Below are 21,814 nucleotides of genomic sequence, written 5' to 3'. Positions count from 1 at the left end.
GGCAAGAAAGATTCTTCATGAATCCATGCTTATTACTGCTAATGATACTGTTGTCATTACTAAACTCTTGTATATAGTCCCTCAGCATCCCTTCCAAAAGCTTGCATACAATTGATGTTAGGTTAACTGGTCTGTAATTCCCATGGATGTATCTTGGTCCTTTTTTAAATATTGGTGCTACATTGTGATGTGTCATGAGGATAAACATTGCAGTTTTGGTTACTGAAGCCCCCCTCGATTCCCTCGTAAAGAAGACTGAGAAGAAGAATAAATTCAATACCTTCGCCATCTCTCCATCCTTAGTAACCAGATTCCCTCCATCATTCTTAATGGCACCAATATGATCTGACCTCCCTTTCTTACTTCACTGAGCAACATAAACGCAACACTTTTGTGTTCGCCTCTATTTATCATGAGCTGCACTTAAAGATCTACGACTTTTTCTATGTACACAAAATGCCTATTTCTCTCAAATATTGTTCAGAAATCTGTCTAAATCTGTGTTAGTGAGCACTTCTCCTTTGCCAAGATCATCCATCCACCTCACAGGTGTGGCATATCAAGATGCTGACTAGACAGCATGATTATTGCACAGGTATGCCTTAGGCTGGCCACAATAAAATACCACTCTAAAATGTGCAGTTTTATCACACAGCACAATGCCACAGATGTCGCAAGTTTTGAGGGAGCGTGTAATTGGCATGCTGACTGCAGAAATGTCCACCAGAGCAGTGCATCCAACTGGTCCAACAATCGCAGACCACGTGTATCCACACCAGCCCAGGATCTCCACATTCAGCATCTTCACCTCCAAGATCATCCGAGACCAGTCACCTGAACAGCTACTGCAACAATCGGTTCGAAAACGTCTCAGGGAAGCTCATCTGCATGCTCTTCCTCATCAGAGTCTTGACCTGACTGCAGTTCGTCGGTGTAATCAACTTGATTGGGCAAGTGCTTTCATTCAATGGTGTATGGCACTTTGGAGAGGTGTTCTCTTCACGGATGAATCCCGGTTTTTACTGTACAGGACAGATGGCAGATGGTTTGCTGATGTCAACGTTGTGGAACGAGTGGCCAATGGTGGCGGTGGGGTTATGGTATGGGCAGGCGTATGCTATGGACAACGAACACAGGTGCGTTTTATTGATGGCACAGAGATACCATGACAGGATCCTGAGGCCCATTGTTGTGCCATTCATCCACGACCATCACCTCATGTTGCAGCATAATGCATGGCTCCATGTTGCAAGGATCAGTACATAATTTCTGGAAGCTGAGAACATCCCAGTTCTTGCATGGCCAGCATACTCACTGGACATATCACCCATTGAGCATGTTTGGGATGCTCTTGATCGGCGTACACGACCAACATTCCACAGGCCACAATCAACAACCTGATCAACTCTATGTGAAGGAGATGTGCTGCACTGCGTGAGGCAGATGGTGGTCACACCAGGTACTGACTGGTTTTCGGACCCCCGACTCCCCCCAGTAGAGTAAAACTGCACATTTTATTGTGGCCAGCCTAAGGCACACCTGTGCAATAATCATGCTGTCTAATCAGCATCTTGATATGCCACACCTGCGAGGTGGATGGATTATCTCAGCAAAGGAGAAGTGCTCACTAACACAGAATTAGACAGATTGTGAACAATATTTGCGAGAAATAGGCCTTTTGTGTACATAGAAAAAGTCATAGATCTTTAAGTTCAGCTCATGGGGCAAACACAAAAGTCTTGCGTTTTATAAGTCTTGTTGCATTCTTTGTAAAGTTGGAATGCTGATGATGATCCCTCAGCCTTGTATTTTTTGAAGGCCTTCTCCTTTACTTTTTATATACATTTTTACGTTGGAGTTAAGCCACCCAAGACTTTTATCAGCTCTTTTAAATTTATTTCCCATTGGGATGCATTGGCTAATGCCCTTTTATATATGCTCTTAAAGCATACCCATTTCTTCTCCGTGTTCTTTGTTGTAAAGATTTTATCCCAATTTGTATCTTCTAGCAAGGCTCTTAGTTTAGAGAAGTTGGCTCGTTTGAAATTCAGTGTCTTTGTATTCCCCTTGTGTTTCCCATTAGTGTGATTTATACTAAAACTGTGATCGCTGTTTCCCAAATTGCCCTGTATTTCTACATCCGTGATCAGGTCTTTATTGTTGGTAATCAGTAGGTCTAGTAGCATTTTGTTTGTTTCTAGTTGGTGCATTTACCATCCGACCCATGAAATTGTCCTGTAAGTCATTTTGGAACTGGCGAGCCTTAAATGAATGCGTGGTTCCTTCCACACAGTCTGTCTGGATAAATAAAATCCCCCCATTATGATGATGCTTCCCATCCTTGCCGCTGATCCAAATTGTGATAGGAGGTCCACCTCCTCCCTCTGGTTAGGGGGCCTATAGCATACTCCCAGTATTACTTTCTTCTTAGTTTCCTCTCTTTGTAGCTCTACCCATAAGGATTCCTCCTCCTCCCTTGCTCCCTTAGTGATGTCATCTCTCACATTCACTTTGATATACAGGCGTACCCCTCCCCCTTTTTTTACCCTCTCTATGCCTGCAAAATAGGGAATACCCTTGAATGGTTGCCATCCAATCATGAGCTGCTGAACCAAGTCTCTGAAATTCCTACAAAATCTAAATCCTCCTTGTACACCATTAGCTCTAGTTCTCCCATCTTGTCCGCCAGACTCCTGGCAATGCTGACGTAGTTTAGACGCATACTGTCTCCTTGTATAATGTGTTGAATGCAGGGGGCGCTAATGTGATGTGAAAACGTGCCAGCTGGTTAAGCTATATAGACCAGCCTGCTACAATTCATGTGTATGTATAAGTGTTCCCAAAAAATACAAATGCAAATCTGAAAAAAATATTAATAACCGCAAACGTGAAAAATAAAAAAATATGTCTAGACAGTTACAAGGTAAGTATCTATACAGCAAATGGTATAAGTGAATAGTGTTTTTAAATGGACACAGTTAGTGGTATGAAATAAAGGCTCAACCTATTCCACAGCACCAGACTGGTGAAATTATTTGTAAAACACAATTCAATTCTCTGGTAAGTACACACAGCGCCATAAAGATGTGAATACATAATGGCACAATCCAGTTCTCCAAAAAAACAGTGACTTGATAATAGTAATAAATCCTCCACTAGGCTAGGAGAGTTGACACCGCAAGTGGAATAGACAAATGATCTGCTTACCAGATCTATTTGACCTCTTTCCTAGGAAAGACAGTCAAATAGTGCTTGTGCAGGACGGTGCCTGCTCACATGGATGGGATGGATAGATTAAAGAATTTTTAGATTAAAAAACTTCTTCCTCGAGGGCACAGGCAGGATATACAAGAAAAAACAAGGGAACATCCATAGCATAATACTGTCTTGTTTATTAATGGATGCAAACATAAAAACAGTACTTACCTTGTAACTGTCTAGACATATTTTTTTATATTTCATGTTTGCTGTTATAAGATTAATTTTTTCATATTTACGTTTGTATTTTTTGGGAACACTTATACATACACATGAATTGTAGCAGGCTGGTCTATATAGCTTAACCAGCTGGCATGTTTTCACATCACATTAGCGCCCCCTGCATTCAACACTTTATACATTCACAAGAGTGCATCACTCTTTTGAGGGGAGCAGCAACACATTTCACATAATTCATTCAATCACTATTAGTGGCGCAGGGTTTTTTTTACCTAGATACTGTCTCCTTATTTGGGTTTTCTGAGGTTGCAAGTAGGACTTGTTACTATACATACCTCAGGTTTAGGTTCTTTAGTCAACCTACCACTAATGCCCCCAATACTCTCCTCTGGAATATGTTCCACGCTGGCTATTTCTACCTCTGGACCCCCCGTCGCCCAGTTTATAAGCCCCTCTAACTTTTTGGCCATCTTCACTCCCAGCAGATCGGCGCCCTCCTCATTTAGGTGCAGTCCTTCCCTTCTATAGAGCTGGTATAGAGCAGCAACCCATAGATTACAGCCAGGTGATGGTAGATGCGGTCTGGGCTTGCTGACCTGCCATCCCAGAGCATCAGAGTGCTATGCAGAGGGACTACTTGTAAAGTTAAAGCTGTAGTTGGGAGCAAGAGCCACATAAGCCGATGCCTCCTCTGTAATGCTGGCTCCTGTCCTATGCGGAGTGATACAAACTGCACTCCACCTCTTATTCTGGCTAGCGGTCTCCAGAGTGGTTCCAGCAGCAGGAAATAAGAAATCTTCAGGTCAATGTGAGGCAATACACTGGACATAATAGTATAAGACTGCTTTCACACTGATGCGCTGCTGTTTACGCACACCACGGGTGCAAGGCAGTGTACCTGCGGGTTTGCTGTGCTGAACCATAAATGTCTATTCTATCCTGCAGGTTTGGTGTACTTTCTGAAAGAGCACCAAAACTCCTGCATTCAGTAGTTTTTGGTGCGCTTTCAGAACTTGCACCATACCTGCAGGTTATAATAAAAATCAATGGCAAATTGCAGCTAACCCAGAAAAGTCACAGATACACTGCGGTGCAGGTAAACCGCAGCACATTAGTGTGAAAGCAGCCTTATAGGGGGCTCAGAACAGTAAAGGTTCAGGCACTCTGGGTCAGATGTAGCAGTAACATGTTACACAAGGTGCATTTATCCTTTAAGAAGTGGTATGGTGTATGCATTAAGGTGAAAACCCTTCTGTAGTGCAGCAGCCCCCCAGAGCCTCCCTTTTACTTACCTAAACCTGATCTTTCCAGCAACAAGAACAAGACCAGCAGCTCCAGCCGCTGTCCCGGGTCCTCTTTGGATAGATTGATAGCAGCAGCAGCCATTGGCTCCTGCCAATCAAATCCAGGAGCCGGGGGTGGGGCCGAGTCCTGCTGTCTGTGTCAACTGATGCAGCAGCAGAACTTAAGAGCGTGCCAGCACGTGTTCCCCTGGGGAATAACAGTTCTCAGAGGGGCACTCGATGCGGGGAGGAGGCAGGAGCACCGCTGGGGGACCCCAGAAGAGGAAAATCGGGGCCACTCTGTGAAAAACCCTTGCACAGAGCAGGCAAGTATGACGTGTTTGTTTAAAAAAAAAAAAAAAAAAAACACAAACCTTTACAACCCCTTTAAGCTATTTTTCACTCACTGCATGGACATACTTAAAATGACACCTCCAAAACACTCTGCATATTCCTTCTGAATATGGAGATATCACATACGTGAGAATTTTGTGCATCAAAGAATCCAAAGAGCAATTTCAGGCGTTCAAGGGGCATAAATTAGACCTCTAATTTCCTATCCAACTATCATGTTTGGAGGCCCTGGAGTGCCAGGACAGTAGAAACTGCAATTTTGAAACCAGGCACCCCAAGCTATTTTTAAAGCGGAGGTCCGCCAATTATTTATTTATTTTTTTTAAGTTAGCAGCTACAAATGCTGCAGCTGCTGACTTTTAAAATAAGGACATTTACTTGTCCAGGACGCCCGCGATGTCGACACCGAAGCCAATCTGTCCCTTGGCTGTTGGGTGCTGCCGCCTCCGCCATCTTCGATAAGGGAATCAGGAAGTGAAGACCTGTGTGTCCCCCAGAAAACAGCGGGGGGGGGGGGGAGAAGGCGCCGAAAGTGGCATAGATACCCGTGGGTAGCTCGGGTATCTATGCCCGGAAGTAGGAGCAAAATACCTGTATTAGACAGATAAGGTGCCAAATGTGACACCGGAGGGGGGGGAACCAGAAAAGCGGAAGTTCCATTTTTGGGTGGAACTCCGCTTTAAGATACATGGTGAGTTATTTGTAGATTTAATTTTTTTTTGCCACAAGTTTTTGAAAAATCTTGAAAGAAAATTAAATGCATTTTTTTTTTTTCACACAGTTGTAAATGACGATATTTCTAATACACAGCATGGGCATATCTATAATTACACCCCAAAACACATTCTGTTACTCCTCCTGAGTATGGGAATGTGTGAATTTTAAACATTTGAAGAGTAAACACCCCAAAGTATTTTTTAAGTGGTTTTAAAGATTGTTTTTTTTTTTTGGTGCAAGTTTTTGAAAAAATGTGAACAGAAAATGAAAATTTACTTTTGTTACACAAAGCTGTTAATTTTAAAGTGATTCTAAGTGCCGGTTCACACAGGGGCAACACGACTTGCAGGCCGACTCACAGAGGCGACCTGCACGCGACTTCAGCGGCGACTTGCAAAACGACTTCTGTATAGAAGTCAATGCAAGTCGCCTGAAGTCTCCCCAGTAGTACAGGAATCTTTTTCTAAGTTGGAGCGGCTTGAGTCGCTCCAATTAGAACGGTTCCGTGGTACAGAACGGGACGCGACTTGTCAGGCGGCTAAGCCACCTGACCAGTCGCCCCTGTGTGAACCGGGACTAAAGGATTTTATTTTTAAAACATGTTACACTTACCAGTTTTGTGCAATGGCTTTGCACAGAGCAGCCCCGATCTCCCTCTTCTGAGGTCTCTACTGGTGCTCCTTGCTCCCCCCCCCCTCCTCTTCTGAGTGCCCCCATAGCAATGTGGGGAACTCATGCAGCCTCGCTTCTGAGCCATGCTGTGTGTGTGTGTGTGTGTGTGTGTCCATTGACACACACAGCATGGTTCAGCCCAGCACCCTGCATTTCCACACAGGCTGTGATTGACAGCCGCTCCCACTGCTGCCTTGATATTCTCTCCAGGGAGAATTTCATTGACCCTGTACCTCATTTTGTTTCACTCTGCCCCCCGGGTCCCCCTTCTTTTTTTGAATTTTAGTATTTTCTAGTTGCTGACCTGGAAGAAGTTTGAACTCTTGGACCCACATGCTTTTTCTGGTGTAGTGGCTCGGGAATTACCAAAGTCTGGGGAGCTGCATGATAGTCTACATATTTCTTTACTGACTGGTTTTCTTGATGCTCATCATCACAGAAACAGGAAATCTGTTATACTGATCCTCCTGGTACTTTCTGAGCCACTACACCAAAACAATATGCTGGTCCAAGAGTTTAGATTACTTTTAGGTCAGCCACTAGACATTCGAATCTTGGCTGGTTCAGCAGGAACGGGCGGAGATTCGAATCATGTATGGGCATGACTGAATGTACCAAGTTGATCGATCAGTTTGGATACAACCAGCCTGCTGGATTTTGAATGAGATTATCGTTAGTGCCTGGTATAGCCACTAGCAATAATCGCTGTATTCTCCTGGCGGGGACGGCTTCCCCCACTAGGAGAATACAATGGCCCAGCGGGAGGGATTCCCCCGTCAACCTGTGGTTGCAGGAAAGAAATTTGCTCCATGTATAGGCTGCTTTTGACAGTAATGAAGCTAGACACTATTCATGGCAGCTGTGCAACTATCATTTTCAAAAGAATAGCAGTGTTATGCCCTGTACACACGATCGTATTTTCCAACAACAAATGTTGGATGTGAGCTTGTCAGAAAGTCCGACCGTGTGTAGGCTCCATAGAACATTTGTTGTCGGAATTTCCGCACACAAATGTTTGAGAACAGGTTCTCAAGTTTTCCGACAACAAAACTTGTTGGAAATTCTGAGCGTGTGTACATAAGTCCGATGCACAAAAGTTCACGCATGCTCGGAATCAAGCAGAAGAGCCGCACTGGCTATTGAACTTTATTATTCTCGGCTCATCGTACGTGTTGTACGTCACCGCGTTCTTGATGTTCAGAATTTCCGACAACATTTGTGTGACTGTGTGTATGCAAGACAAGTTTGGGCCAACATCCTTCAGAAAAAAAAAAACACGGTTTTGACAGAAAATCCTAAGGTGTGTACAGGGCATAAGTCTGTGTACACAGCAACTGTACAATATAATTATGTGAAGCTTGCCTTTGCAAAGCAGAATAACGAAGGAAACATGTCAATGCCCCAAACGAAACAACCTTTTCAAATGTCAGATTTAAGTTCTATAAGCAAGGAAGACACAATGGTTTACAATAAATTGTCTCTTTAATTTGGTAATGGAAAGTCCATCCCACATTTTATTTTTCATGCTTTAATTGCACTGGTGTCACAACACCAAAGAATTTTCAAAATAACTCTGTGAAATACCTTGGGTAACATGGTTCTTGTCTTATCCTTGTGACATTATATATATATATATAATCGAATGGAAGGGTTCCAAGTATATAGTATTCAACTTATAAAAAATAATTTACATTAACCAAACAAAGGGAAAATGGAGCAATGATTGCTTAACAAATACAGTATCAAAAACTTAATTTAAACAGACCCTGTAACAATATTAATTATAATAAATTAGGACTTTTGGCAAGAAAACAATACTAGGCTTCCATTGTGGGTACTCAGGTTTCCTCTTCAATTTTTTGGACAACGGTAAAACAGAAGTCCATTTACTGTCTTTTTCAGCAATCTTGTTACATGAACCCAAGCACACAGAACGCTGGTGTTTTCTCATTTCAGGGCCACATTTGTCTTTGCTTGAATGATCTGCATCGTCCAGTGGTCAAAGCTCAGCCATAATGTGGGACATTAAACAAACAATGTTGTAAAGAAACTTTGCTGTGAAAAACACAGCTTGAGCGGTTCCTTCAAAAAGACATATAAAAATAGAAAAGACGTGGGAAAGTGAGTCCAATTTAAAAAACTGTAATTTTGCTTGCCTCTCGCACACCACTTAGATAAGCTCCGGTCACAGTCTGTGGAAAATGACGATTCGTGGCCTATAAGAGATACACATACAAAGATGTCAACTTCAAATGTCTGGTTTCATTTTATTGTACTGTGCTGCTGTCAAACAATTAGCGAAGACAGGCAATGCGTAAAGATCAACCAAATAAAACCTGATATAAAAAAAGATAAATCAAATTCTATGCTAGTCTTAAAACTCTTTTATACAGGACACTAAGGCCCCTTTCAAATGCGGCGGATCTGTCAAGCGGAATCCCCCTGCTCAGCGGTGGATCTCTCCGCTGAGCAAGCAGATGACAGGTCCATTCCACTATGCAGAGTGGACAAACACAGCCAGCTCTCCTCTATGGGACTGTCAGATGGAAACAGACTGCATGTCCGTTTCCATTCGATCTGCTGGACGGATGGTGAATAAATTGCCATACATCTGTTTTCATTTTGCTGGATCGGATGCACGGTCGGTGTCAGCGGACACATGTCCACCCCATAGAGGACAATGGGTGGTCCGATCGTCTGCCTGAAAAACTGACAGGCGGACCCTATCGGTCCGCTGGTGTGAAAGGAGCCTTCATTTTTGCTTTTCACAAATTTACATACATTTAATGTTGTTGTAGGACCTATACACCTATTTTTCTATATATGTTCTATGTATACATAAATTATATCTGACGTTTTTTTTATTTTTGGATAGAATATTAATTTTTCAGTCCCATCTCATTCGGTCTCTCGTTTTGGATTATATAACTGCTCTGGTCTTTAATCTTCTTTCCTTCCCACTTTGTGCCGTTTAATTTCCTATGATGGGCATGACAGCAGCCCAGCCTCCCCCAAGACCCATTGATCATAAAAGTCACACCCCCTGGGCTACAGGAAGGAGTCAATCATTTCTGCTGCATCAAAGGAAACAGGAAACCAAGATGCTGAATCAGTAAAAAACGTATTCAAATAATCCAAATTTACACTTAGTCAAAGGAAGAGCAGCATCCAGGTGGAGGGAGAAAATCCACAGCAACAAGGACCTGCAGGGATCTAGTACCAGCCTCCCTCTACACTCAGGGTCAGAACCGATGCTGAGAGAGAAAGTCGGCGGGCATATGTGTTTTGGGGCTCCGCCCCTTTTTCAAAGACCCCTAACACGTATGCCTGCCACCTCCTCTCCCGGTATCAGTTCCAGCCCTGAGTGTAGAGGGAGGTCAGTACTAGACACCGTTGCGGCATGCGTCCTGTCGGCTCTTATTCATTCTGTTTTTTCTATGCACTTTACAATGCAGTTGCTACCTGTGTTTTACAATATATTGTAAGTAGCATCAAATCTATGGTATAAGCTGAAATGGTGGCTCACTGTAGTAATTTTTCCATTTTTAATGAAATATACATGGTTACAAATATGTTTCAACAGAGGTCTATTTTTCCAACATAAAAGGCTTTGCAAGAGCATTGCATTAAAATATAGGACACTTGCCCTCTGACAGTTCATGTCAAACCGTGGGTTCAAAAGTTCCCCATTTGATAATACAATGTTTTTACCAACATTAATCCAACCACAATAACTGAATTTGCCACACCTAAATGTTCCCCACCGTCTGCTATAAGAAGATGTTAAATGGCTACGTCTTAGATGGTCACGTAGGGATTCTGCCTGTCTATCTGTAACTTGAGGCCTCTTGCATACAGTGAGGGAAAAAAGTATTTGATCCCCTGCTGATTTTGTGCGTTTGTCCACTGACAAAGAAGTGATCTGTCTATAATTTTAATGGTAGCTTATTTTAACAGTGAGACACAGAATAACAACAAAAAAAATCTAGAAAAAGCATTTCAAAAAAGTTATAAATTGATTCGCATTTTATTGAGTGAAATAAGAATTTTGACCCCTTTGCAAAACATGACTTAGTATTTGGTGACAAAACCCTTGTTGGCAATCACAGAGGTCAGATGTTTCTTGTAGTTGGCCACCAGGTTTGCACACATCTCAGGAGAGATTTTATCCCACTCCTCTTTGCACCTGACATTTGGTAACTTGAACCTTCAGCTTCCTCCACATATTTTCTATGGGGTTAAGGTCTGGCTAGAGTGCTCCAGGACCTTAATGTGCTTCTTCTTGAGCCACTCCTTGCTCCCTGGGCGGGGTCAGCACACGCTCTTGCATCACTTCCGGTCACCGGCTTTTGTGTCAGCAACAAATGCTTTTATGTCTTTCACTGAATGTGAGTACCTTTTTCATGGTTTTAAGCAATAAATAGTTGAAACAATATCACACTATTGGAATCCTTTTCTCCTATGCTTTATATGACTTATGGGACAAGAGTGGAAACTATTAATTCATCGGGGATTATCCAGCCTCCAGAGTGCTGCACAGTGGCAGATACTGTGAATGCTCGATACCCCAAGAGGGGGGGGGGGGTGGGGGGGGGATTCCGGTGAGTGCAGCCACAATAAGAGCACGGATGAAGCACGCATGCTGTGATCACCTTTGCAAAGTGAAAATACCAACACAATTATTGTTTTCACCAGCACAGAAGCACTTTATTTTTGAATATTTAAAGTTGGGACTGCACACATATTATGTTTTTAATGTCTAATGCATAAAGTTTTTGCACAGAAGCACTTTAAAGTACTAATGGAAATATTCATCTTCTAAACAGATTTTTTGTGGAGGATTTATCGGTCTTGCACTTGGTATATTTGCACAGAGGTTATTTAACCAATTGGTACTTTATTTATATTTGTTTGTATATTTTGAAAATTATTATAATTTTCCTTCTCTTGGAGAAAGGACACATGTAAAGCTATGTAGTGTGCACGTTAGTTGCACTTTCACGTGTATATTCACTAAGTAATTTATTTAGTCAAAACACAGATATAGAACAGCGCCATATCTACTTTATTTTATTTCCAATCATGTACTCCACCTAGTGGTAGTAATTAGTAGAGGCAGCAGTTCTTTTCGTTTTTTGCTTTTTGTTGTTAGTATTTACTTCCTTTGCGTAGCATCATTCACATTTGCTGCAGGATTTGTGTTACCAATTGTTTTCTTGGTGACTATGGTCCCAGCTGCCTTGAGATCATTGACAAGAATCTCCTGTGTAGTTCTGGGCTGATTCCTCACTGTTCTCATGATCATTGAAACTCCCCCAGGTGAGATCTTGCATGGAACCCCAGACTGAAGGAGATTGACAGTTATTTTGTGTTTCTTACATTTGCGAATAATCGCACCAACTGTTGTCACCCTCTCACCAAGCTGCTTTGTGATAGTTCTGTAGCCCATTCCAGCCTTGTGTAGGTCTACAATCTTGTCCCTGACATCCTTGGACAGCTCTTTGGTCTTGGCCATGGTGGCGAGATTGGAATCTGATTGATTGCTACTGTGGACATGTGTTTTATACAGATAACAAGCTGAGATTAGGAGCACTCCCTTAAAAGAGAGTGCTCTCAATCTCAGCTTGTTATCTGTATAGAAGACACCTGGGAGCCAGAAATCTTTCTGATAGGGGATCAAATACTTATTTCACTCATTAAAATGCAAATCAATTTATAACTTTTTTGAAATATGTTTTTTTCTGGATATTTTTTTTTTTGTTATTCTGTCTATCGCTGTTAAAATAACCTACCCATCATTAAAATTATAGACTGATAATTTCTTTGTCAGTGGGAAAACGTGCAAAATCAGCAGGGGATCAAATGCTTTTTTCCCCTTACTGTATATAATTAGCAACTACTGAATCTTCTAAAAGGAGATGTCTGTGTCTTTTTAGAATATTCAGAATTTGATCTTGTTGTTAGGACTAACTGGTGATAATATGTGTAGTTGCAGGAGTGCATACACAATTTTGCTCATGGATCAGAGATTCTTTTTTTTTTTTTTTTTTTATACTATAGCCTCTTTGTAATAGCCACTCTTGAAGATGTTTAGATTGGATTATAAAATCCCCCAAAGTTCTAAAATTCCTCCTCAATATGAGATACTGTCTATATGGAATACTATTTTTTAGAGGTCTGTATACATAGTGAATGTGTGGAGGATTGGGATTGTGTTAGCCAATGGTGGCTTAATGTTATATACCTTTCCTATCATCAGCACTTAAAGAATATGTAAATCCAACATTTCATATTCCTGATATGTGCCTGCTGTACCATGTACTTGTATGAAAAAGTATCCTATTCTTTGTATTGCTTCTTTTATGTGAAATCCCTGGTGTTCCTGCCAGTCCCTCTGCTTTCTTATTAAAAAATGACCATACTAAGCAAGAAAGCACAGTATGGTTAGTTCTCTAGCTATGCTGGGAACTGAGTCTGCTCTTCTCCAATGATCAGACTTGTCCTGACATGCCCCCTCCCCATGCACAGCCTTTCACTAGGGAGCTAGGTGTGCTGTTGCTTCTCCTCACCCAGCTCTTATGCAGCTGAGAACAAAGGGGATGTGGTCACTTATAAAAATGGAATAAGGGTATTTATATATTTTTTTATATCTATACACAAATATTTTGCCTTGTATATGGTCATTTAAACAGCTATTTACAGTGGATATAAAAAAATCCACCCACCCCTGTTAAAATGTCAGGTTTCTGTGATGTAAAAAAATGAGCCAAAGACAAATTATTTCAGAGCTTTTTCCACCTTTAATGTGACCTATAAACTGTACAACTCAATTGAAAAACAAACTGTAATCCTTTTTTTGGGGGGGGGTCAAAATAATCTGGTTGCATAAGTGTGCACACCCTCTTATAACTGGGCAGGTAGCTGTGTTCAACATTAAGCAATCACATTCAAACTCATGTTAAATAGAAGTCAGTACACACCTGCCATCATTTAAAGTGCCTCTCATTAACCCCAAATAAAGTTCAGCTGTTCTAGTTGGTCTTTCCTGATATTTACTTAGTTGCATTCTACAGTAAAAGCCATGGTCCACAGAGAGCTTCCAAAGCATCAGAGAAATCTCATTGTTAATAGGTATCAGTCAGGAGAAGAGTACAAAAGAATTTCCAAGGCATTAGATATACCATGGAACAAAATGAAGACAGCCATCAAGTGGAGAAAATATGGCACAGTGACAATACAAAGAACTGGACGTCCCTCTAAAATTGATGAAAAGACGAGATGAAAACTGGTCAGGCAGGCTGCGAAGAGGCCTACAGCAACCTTAAAGAAGCTGCAGGAATATCTGGCAAGTACTGTGTTGTACATGTGACAAGACTCCAATATTCTTTATATGTCTGGGCTATGGAGTACAGTGGCAAGAGGGAAGGAAGCCTTTTCTTACAAAGAAAAACATCATTTTGCAAAAACACACCTGAAGTCTCCCAAAAGCATGTGGGAAAATGTGTTACGGTCTGATGAAACCAAGGTTGAACTTTTTGGGCATAATTCTAAAAGATATGTTTGGCGCAAAAACAACACTGCACATCACCAAAAGAACACCATACCCACAGTGAAGCATGGTGGTGGCAGCATCTTGCTTTGGGACTGTTTTTCTTCAGCTGGAACAGGGCGCCTTATTCAAGGTAGAGGGAATTGTGAACACTTCCAAATACCAGTCAATATTGGCACAAAACCTTCAGGCTTCTGCTAAAAAGCTGAACATGAAGAGGAACTTCATCTTTCAGCATAACAACAACCCAAAGCATACATCCAAATCAACAAAGGAATGGGTTCACCAAAAGAAGATTAAAGTTTTGGAATGGCCCAGCCAGAGCCCAGACCTGAATATGACTGAAAATTTGTGGGGTGATCTGAAGAGGGCTGCGCGCACAGGAGATGCCCTCGTAATCTGACAGATTTGGAGTGTTTTTGCAAAGAAGAGTGGGCAAATATTGCCAAGTCAAGATGTGCCATGCTGTTAGACTCCTACCCAAACAGACTGTGCTGTAATAAAATCAAAAGGTCCTTCAACCAAGTATTAGTTTAACCACTTCAATACCAGGCACTTATACACCTTCCTGCCCGGACCAATTTTCAGCTTTCAGCGCTGTCGCACTTTGAATGATAATTGCGCAGTCATGTAACACTGTACCCAAACTAAATTTTTATCATTTTGTTCCCACAAAGCTTTCTTTTGGTGGTATTTGATCACCTCTGGCTTAATATCCTGAAGATGTCATATGACGTCCAGTCAGGCTATTGAAACCACTTTGCCGCCGTCATTTTGCTATATGGCGGGCGGCAAGTGGTTAAGGGTGTGCACACTTATGCACCCATATTATTTTATTTTTTTTTTTTTTAATTCCCTCCACCTAAAAGAGTTCAGTTTGTTGTTCAATTGAGTTGCACAGTTTATAGGTCACATTAAAAGGTGGAAAAAGTTCTGAAATGATTTATCTTTGTCTAATTTTTTTTACATTACAGAAACCTGACATTTTAACAGGGGTGTGTAAACTTTTTATGTCCACTGTATATATGGGATTATGTAGTAGGTATGATGCTGAAGATGAATGAACTGGATTGTATGAAATTCTGAGATACATTTTTATCCTTTGATTTTTATAATGTTGTAATAAGTATATGGAATTTTCATATTGCAGTTGTCTATTTGTGAAGTTAAAAGCACCATAAAAGTTCCACATTTTTGTTTTCTCTATGCGATGCACATAGAACCAATTTTTTATGGAAGTGAAAGATTTAGCTGTACACTCTTGCTTGTGCATACTGATTTCCAGAACTCCGGAATTTCCACTGCAGCATTCGGTATGTTGCTCAGAATAGTGTCTTTACCTGTGCAGTATGATGTAGAACCCAAATACATGTAATACACAGCACCTATTTTACTGTTTTGCACCATTCACATCTAGGCAAAGGTGTGTGCATTAGGTAAAATAGGCATGATGTCTGCAAAATGACAACTGTTGTTGCTAGTTTTTTTGTTTGTTGTGTACTGTATGCAGTACATCTCAGCAATGCAAGCACATTTTCTCATGTTTTATCCCTTTGAAGACCCTACAAGTACCTGGACTGAAAACATGCTGCCTTTTCTGGTCTAAAATCACAAGTAATGGTGTCAGCCCTGACCCACTGCCTTTTCTTAAGCTACTGAATCTATCCCCCATTCTCATCAACACAACCTAGGGGAAAATATTTTTGTAGTCTATAAGTATTGAAAAGAATCCTAACACAGGAAGTGTGCATAAAACAGCTCTGAATTTCTGACATGATTAACAGGTATTTTTTACACATGTTAGACAGGTATAATAAAATACTTTCAGTCTTTCAGATGTACAGTATATGCAACAGACCAAAAGGGAGTAAATAGGACTTTTGTATTTAGTGTACAGTCCTTAACTTGGAGTCCATTGCTGGATACAGGAAGTCCACCTTCAGGTTATACTGCTGCTTACAGGAAGAATGGACACTGGCAAACAAGAAAAAAAACTAGGACAATCCAGAATAATCCCAACTACCATCAGCATGCCGCCATTTAACAGCAACGCAAGACCAAGAGCATGATGATAAACAGAGAGGCAGGGTCTGTGTCCCTCAATGGACTTCAAGAAAAGGATTTTACAGTATTTCTTACTCGCACAATGAGGAACACAGGAAGACTTTAATCCTCAATATATCTAAAAGCAGTCCAACTAAGGACTGCTTTTAGATATATTAACACTGCAAACACCAACAGCCTGAAGGAACTTGTGCCTAAAGCAGGGTCAGTGCAAGGATTTATTTTTACTTAGGCGAAAGTGCAGTGGGACAAGAAGGGGGCAGCAGGACAGGAGGGGGCAGCGTCACAGGAGGGAGAGAGCAGAACAAGAGGGGGGGCAGTGTCACTCACACACACAACTTGGAAAGCAACCATTCCTCCCAGATTTCACCTGTCCTGCAGGGGCTCCTTCAAATGAATTCAGTGTAGAGTATCTGGTGCCAGGAGTGGTAGTTGTGCCCCAGCCAGGCAGAAAATCTCCGGCAGATAGCTGCAGCACAGGGAAGGGGGGGCTCCTTCACCCTGACCTCCTCCTCCTCCACAGGCCCTCAACCTGACCCACCCCACACAACCGGGCGCACCCTACTATTCCTTATTAGATCCTGCTTGACACAGCAGTCCATGACAGCTCCCAGCACACCTGGATCCGACCCTCTATGCATCCTTGCAGCGGGACATGCAGACCACCCCGCCTGCCTACTGCGCTCGCCATGCTCTGCCACTAGCCTAGTAAACAGCATGCAAACTTCCATGCTGCGCCCTCTCTCTTACCGGGAGCAATATTAAATTGTGTGGAAATATTAGTTTGCCTGCTGGGGGGCTGCAGAAGACATAAAGATGGAAATCACCAGCAAGTGGCAAGGAATAAGGATTTTATCGCATACACCCCCCTTCTAGCTTGGCACCCTAAGGTGCCTGCCTTATGCTGGAGCCAGCTCTGGCCTGAAGTTGACTTCAGATAAGGTCCTAATATCCACCTGGTGGAACCTAGAGAACGTGTAAACAGAAGACCAGGTGGCAGGCTTGCAAATCTGAAAAGCAGTGGTTTGAGGCCAAAAAGCCAACGTACTTATAGGTCTAGTACAGTATGCCGTCACAGGAAAGGGTGGAACCCAATTCATGAGATCATAAGCTTGGATGATGACCTGCCTGAACCACCTAGAAATTGTGGATCGAGTAGCCAGAGCACTTCTGGGATCCATCCTGTATAACAAAAAGAAAATAAGTCTTTCTAAAAGAAGCAGAAAGGCTCTCACGGCCTGAACCACACCCAGAGAATGGATGGAAATTTCCTTTTGCTGAACTGGAGCTGGACAGTGGGACAGAGGAACAATGTGCTGGTTTAGGTGAAAGGCAGAGACTACCTTAGGAAAGAAGTCCTAGGCCTTAATACCACTGCTCCCCTATGCAAAACCAAAAAGGGTTCAGGTAGTTGCTTTTCACTGGTGATAACAAGGAATACCACCTTGTCAATAGCAGTAGAGAGAACAATGTCTCTGGTTGTTTCAAATGGTGGTTTGTGAAGCATAGAGAAAAACAGATTCCACAGAGGAATGAACAGGGGGAGCTACATGAGAGACTCTATGTACAAAATTCAAAAGAATTAGAGGCCAACGTCTCTAAAACAGAACAGAAAGAGCAGAAACCTCCCCCCTTGAGAGTACTAAGAGCCAAATGCTAATCCAGAGCCAGCTTCAGGAAGGAGAGGATCTGTCCCACAAAGAAACTTCTGGGGTGGAAGTAGAGCTGCACAATTAATCGTTAAAAAATCGTGATCTCGATTCACCTCCCCTGATGATCTCTCCTGCTGAGTTTGCCGATTCTTTCATATAAACAAGTGGAGAGATTATCTGCTCACTCAGTTGTCAAAAGAAAACATCCAGGCAGTCTGCCAAGTTTAGAACTTGAAACATTGTATCTAACTTCCTTCTTAAATCAAAGGGATAGAACTTCTCTGTGTAAACAAATAACCTGGGCAATCTGCCAAGTTTTAAACAACATGTAAATGCAGGAAGTTTAACCACTTAAAGTCTAAATCTTTTTCTGACACTTCTTAAGTTAAAATCAATATTTTTTGCTAAAAAAAATTACTTGGAACCCCCAAACATTAGAGATTTTATATATATATATATATATATATATATATATATATATATATATTTATTTATTTATTTAGCAGAGACCCTAGGGAATAAAATGGCAATTGCTGCAATATTTTGTCACACTGTATTTGCCCAGCGATCTTTCAAATGCAATTTTTTTAGAAAAAATACACTTCAATAAATAAAAAAAAACGAAACAGTAAAGTTAGCGCAATTTTTTTTGTTTTAATGTGAAAGATGATGTTACGCCGCGAGAATCGTGAGAGAATCGTGATCTATCCTCTAAGCAAAAAAAATTGTGATTCTCATTTTAGCCAGAATCGTGCAGCTCTAGGTGGAAGCCCTGTACAGTTAGGTACATATATATTTTGACAGAGGCACAATTTTAGTTTTTTCAGGTATTTACCAAAACATATTTAAGCTATAGTTATATAATGGATATGGGCTGAAAGTGCACTCTCAGGTTTAATTTTTAGATTTTTAGATGCCATCCCCATTTTTTAAGGGACCAAAAGTATTTGGACAATTGAAGCAAAAGGTGTTTCATGGCCAGGTGTGGGCAACTCCTTCGTTATTTCTTCATCAATTAAGCACGTAAAAGGTCTGGAGGTGATTCTAAGTGTGGTATTTGCATTTGGAATCTATTGCTGTGAACCTACATCATGTGTTCTAAGGAGCTGTCCATGCAAGTGAAACATGCCATTGTAAGGCTTCAAAAAACAAAACAAATCCATCAGAGACATAGCAGCAAGATTAGGAGTGGCCAAATCAACACTTTGGTATATTCTGAGGAAAGAAGAACACACTGGTGAGCTCAACAACATAAAAAGGCCTGGATGTCCATGGAAGGCAACAGTGGTGGATGATCACAGGATCCTTTCTATGGTAAAGAAAAACCCATTCACAACATCCAGACAAGTGAAGGATACTCTCCAGGAGGTGGGTGTATTATTGTCAAAGTCTACAATCAAGAGAAGAGCTCACGAGAACAAATACAGAGAGTTCACCACAAGGTGCAAACCATTCATAGGTCTGAAGAATAGAAAAGCCAGATTAGACTTTGCCAAAAAACATCTAAAGAAGTCAGACCAGTTCTGGAAAAGCATTCTTTGGAAGGATGAAACAAAGATTAATCTGTACCAGAATGACGGGAAGAAAAAAGTGTGGAGAAGACTTGGAACAGCTCATGATCCAAAGCACACAACGTCATCTGTAAAACATGGTTGAGGCAGTGTGATGGCATGGGCAGGCATGGCTTCCAGTGGCACTGGGTCATTGGTGTTTATTGTGACAGAAGCAGCCAGATGAATTCTGCAGTGTTTAGAGATATACTGTCAGCCCAGATTCAGCCAAATTCAGCAAAGTTGATTGGACGGCGCTTCACAGTACAGATGGACATTGATCCAAAACACACTGCAAAAGCAACCCAGGAGCTTTTGAAGGACAATAAGTGGAATATTCTGCAATGGCCAATTCAATCACCTGATCTCAACCCAATTGTGCATGCATTTAACTTGCCGAAGGCAAAACTAAAGGCAGAAAGACCCACAAACAAAAAACAACTGATGACAGCTGCAGTTAGACCCTGTCAGAAAGGAGGAAACCCAGTCTTTGGTAATGTCCATGGGTTCCAGACTTCAGGCAGTCATTGCCAGTAAAGGATTCTCAACAAAATATTAAAAATGAACATTTTATTTATGATTCTATTCACTTGTCCAATTACATTTGAGCCCCTGAAAATGGGGGGACTGTGTATAAAAATGATTGCAGTCCCTAAAATGTGTACGTGATATTTATGTTCAACCCCTTGAATTAAAACTGAAAGTCTGCACTTCAAATTCATTTGGATTTTTTTGTTTTAAATTTATTCTGGTGGCATACAGAGCCAAAAGCATGAAAATTGTGCCTGTGTCTAAATATATTTGGACCCAACTGTATGCTTTTCATATCCAATGACAGATCTTGCAAAAAGTAGGCTTCCTAGCTTTGATTATCATATCTTATTATTATATCTTATCAGAGTCACAAATGCCTCTGTCTCTGAAGAACTAGGCTTCGACAGCCTTGCCACAGGAAGGAGGATGGTAATTTGTTTCTTGAGACTAAAGATCTTAATGATCTGGAAGAGCTCAGAAAGTATGTTAGGAGTCTTATCAGTTCTGATGTAGCACATTCGGAGCAAAGAGGATCATCTGAATGTCCTCCATCATGTTCCTGCAAAGCAGGCGAAAAAGAAGTTTCATGGGAGGAAAGGCATAGATTTGGGTGAGCATCCACTTTTTCCAATAGAAGATCTCTGTTAAGGTACTTTGACCAGTCAGCCTAGGTTTGGCAAGGTAAGGTCACAGCCATGATGGAGTGAAGAGTAGGCCGCTAGCAAAACCAAAGCCCTTATAGCAGCGGTCTCAAACTGGTGGCCCTCCAGCTGTTGTGAAACTACAAGTCCCATCATGCCTCTGCCTGTGGGAGTCATGTTTGTAACTGTCAGCTTTGCAATGCCTCATGGGACTTGTAGTTTCGCAACAGCTGGAGGGCCGCCAGTTTGAGACCCCTGCCTTATAGGCTTAAGCAAAGACTAACTAATGTAGTTGTACTCCAGGTTTAATATACTGTAAATATTTTATAGTATTTGTAATGATCATGTAATATGGGTGAAATGGCGGTTTCTACATTGGCTTAGAGTTCACCATTAAAAACATGTGACATACCTTTTACAAACTGAATAAAGTTTTTTTTCTAACAGGGATCTATAGCACAGTGTTTTAAACCAGTAATACATTGCAGATCTAACAACCATGGGTATTTATAAATAAAAAGATTTAGGTCTTACCTCGCCTGCAAAAAATATTTTTCCCTGGATATCTTCAGCTATTATGTCATAAGCTTCTCCACTTCCACCAGTCTTTACATAACTATATGCCATCTGTGCCCAAGGATCTTTAGCCCATCGTGTAACAAAGAATTTCACTGGGACCGGTACTTCCTGCATCATTAAAATTACACTGCATAGGTAAACACAGCTTGCATAGATAAAAAGAACCAATTTTGCTTACTCAAAAAAGCCAGTGGAAATAACAATGCAAAATAATACTTACTTGATTCACATTTGTGCCAAAAGACCAAAGACATTTTTAACCACTTCAATACAGGGCACTTATTACACCCTTCCTGCCCAGACGAATTTTCAGCTTTCAGCGCTCTCGCACTTTGAATGCTAATTACTCAGTCATGCAACACTGTACCCAAACAAAATATTTATAATTTTTTTCACACAAATAGAGCTTTTTTGGTGGTATTTAATCACCACTGGGTTTATTTTTTGCGACATAAATGAAAAAAGTGCGAAAATTTAGGAAAAAAAAACACACACTTTTTTTTTAGTTTCTATAATAAAATTTTGCAAATAAGTAATTTTTGTTCATAAATTTGGGCCAAAATTTATACTGCTACATATCTTTGGTAAAAATAACCCAAATAAGTTTATATTATTTGGTCTGTGTGAAAGTTATAGAGTCTACAAGCTATGGTGCAAATGACTGAAAACTGAGTCTTTTGAACGGTTCATTTTTTGCACAAGTCTTCGGAAAACGTGGAAAGAAAATGAAAACTTTTTTTTTTTTTACAGAAAGTGGTCAACACACAGCATGTACATAGCA

At 41.1% G+C, this 21,814-nt stretch overlaps 1 protein-coding gene across 8 annotated transcripts in view; it reads right to left on the bottom strand.

Moving 5' to 3' along the window:
- Positions 1–7,927: 7,927 nt before the first annotated feature.
- KDM1B (lysine demethylase 1B) overlaps positions 7,928–21,814 on the bottom strand; it is a 119,229-nt gene continuing 105,342 nt past the window's right edge. For all 8 annotated transcript variants that reach the window (XM_073631124.1, XM_073631126.1, XM_073631125.1 and 5 more), the window contains 2 exons: positions 20,989–21,141; positions 7,928–8,680 (listed from right to left, as the gene is read on the bottom strand). In XM_073631124.1, the coding sequence (XP_073487225.1) occupies positions 8,597–8,680; positions 20,989–21,141 (237 nt within the window). In that variant the 3' untranslated portion in view covers positions 7,928–8,596. The remainder of the gene's footprint in view (positions 8,681–20,988; positions 21,142–21,814) is intronic.

The sequence above is a fragment of the Aquarana catesbeiana genome, linkage group LG05 (assembly GCF_042186555.1).
Source record: "Aquarana catesbeiana isolate 2022-GZ linkage group LG05, ASM4218655v1, whole genome shotgun sequence".
NCBI classification, from domain to species: domain Eukaryota; kingdom Metazoa; phylum Chordata; class Amphibia; order Anura; family Ranidae; genus Aquarana; species Aquarana catesbeiana.
The sequence above is the reverse complement of the archived record's forward strand: the minus strand, read 5'-3'. Positions and strand labels throughout refer to the sequence as shown.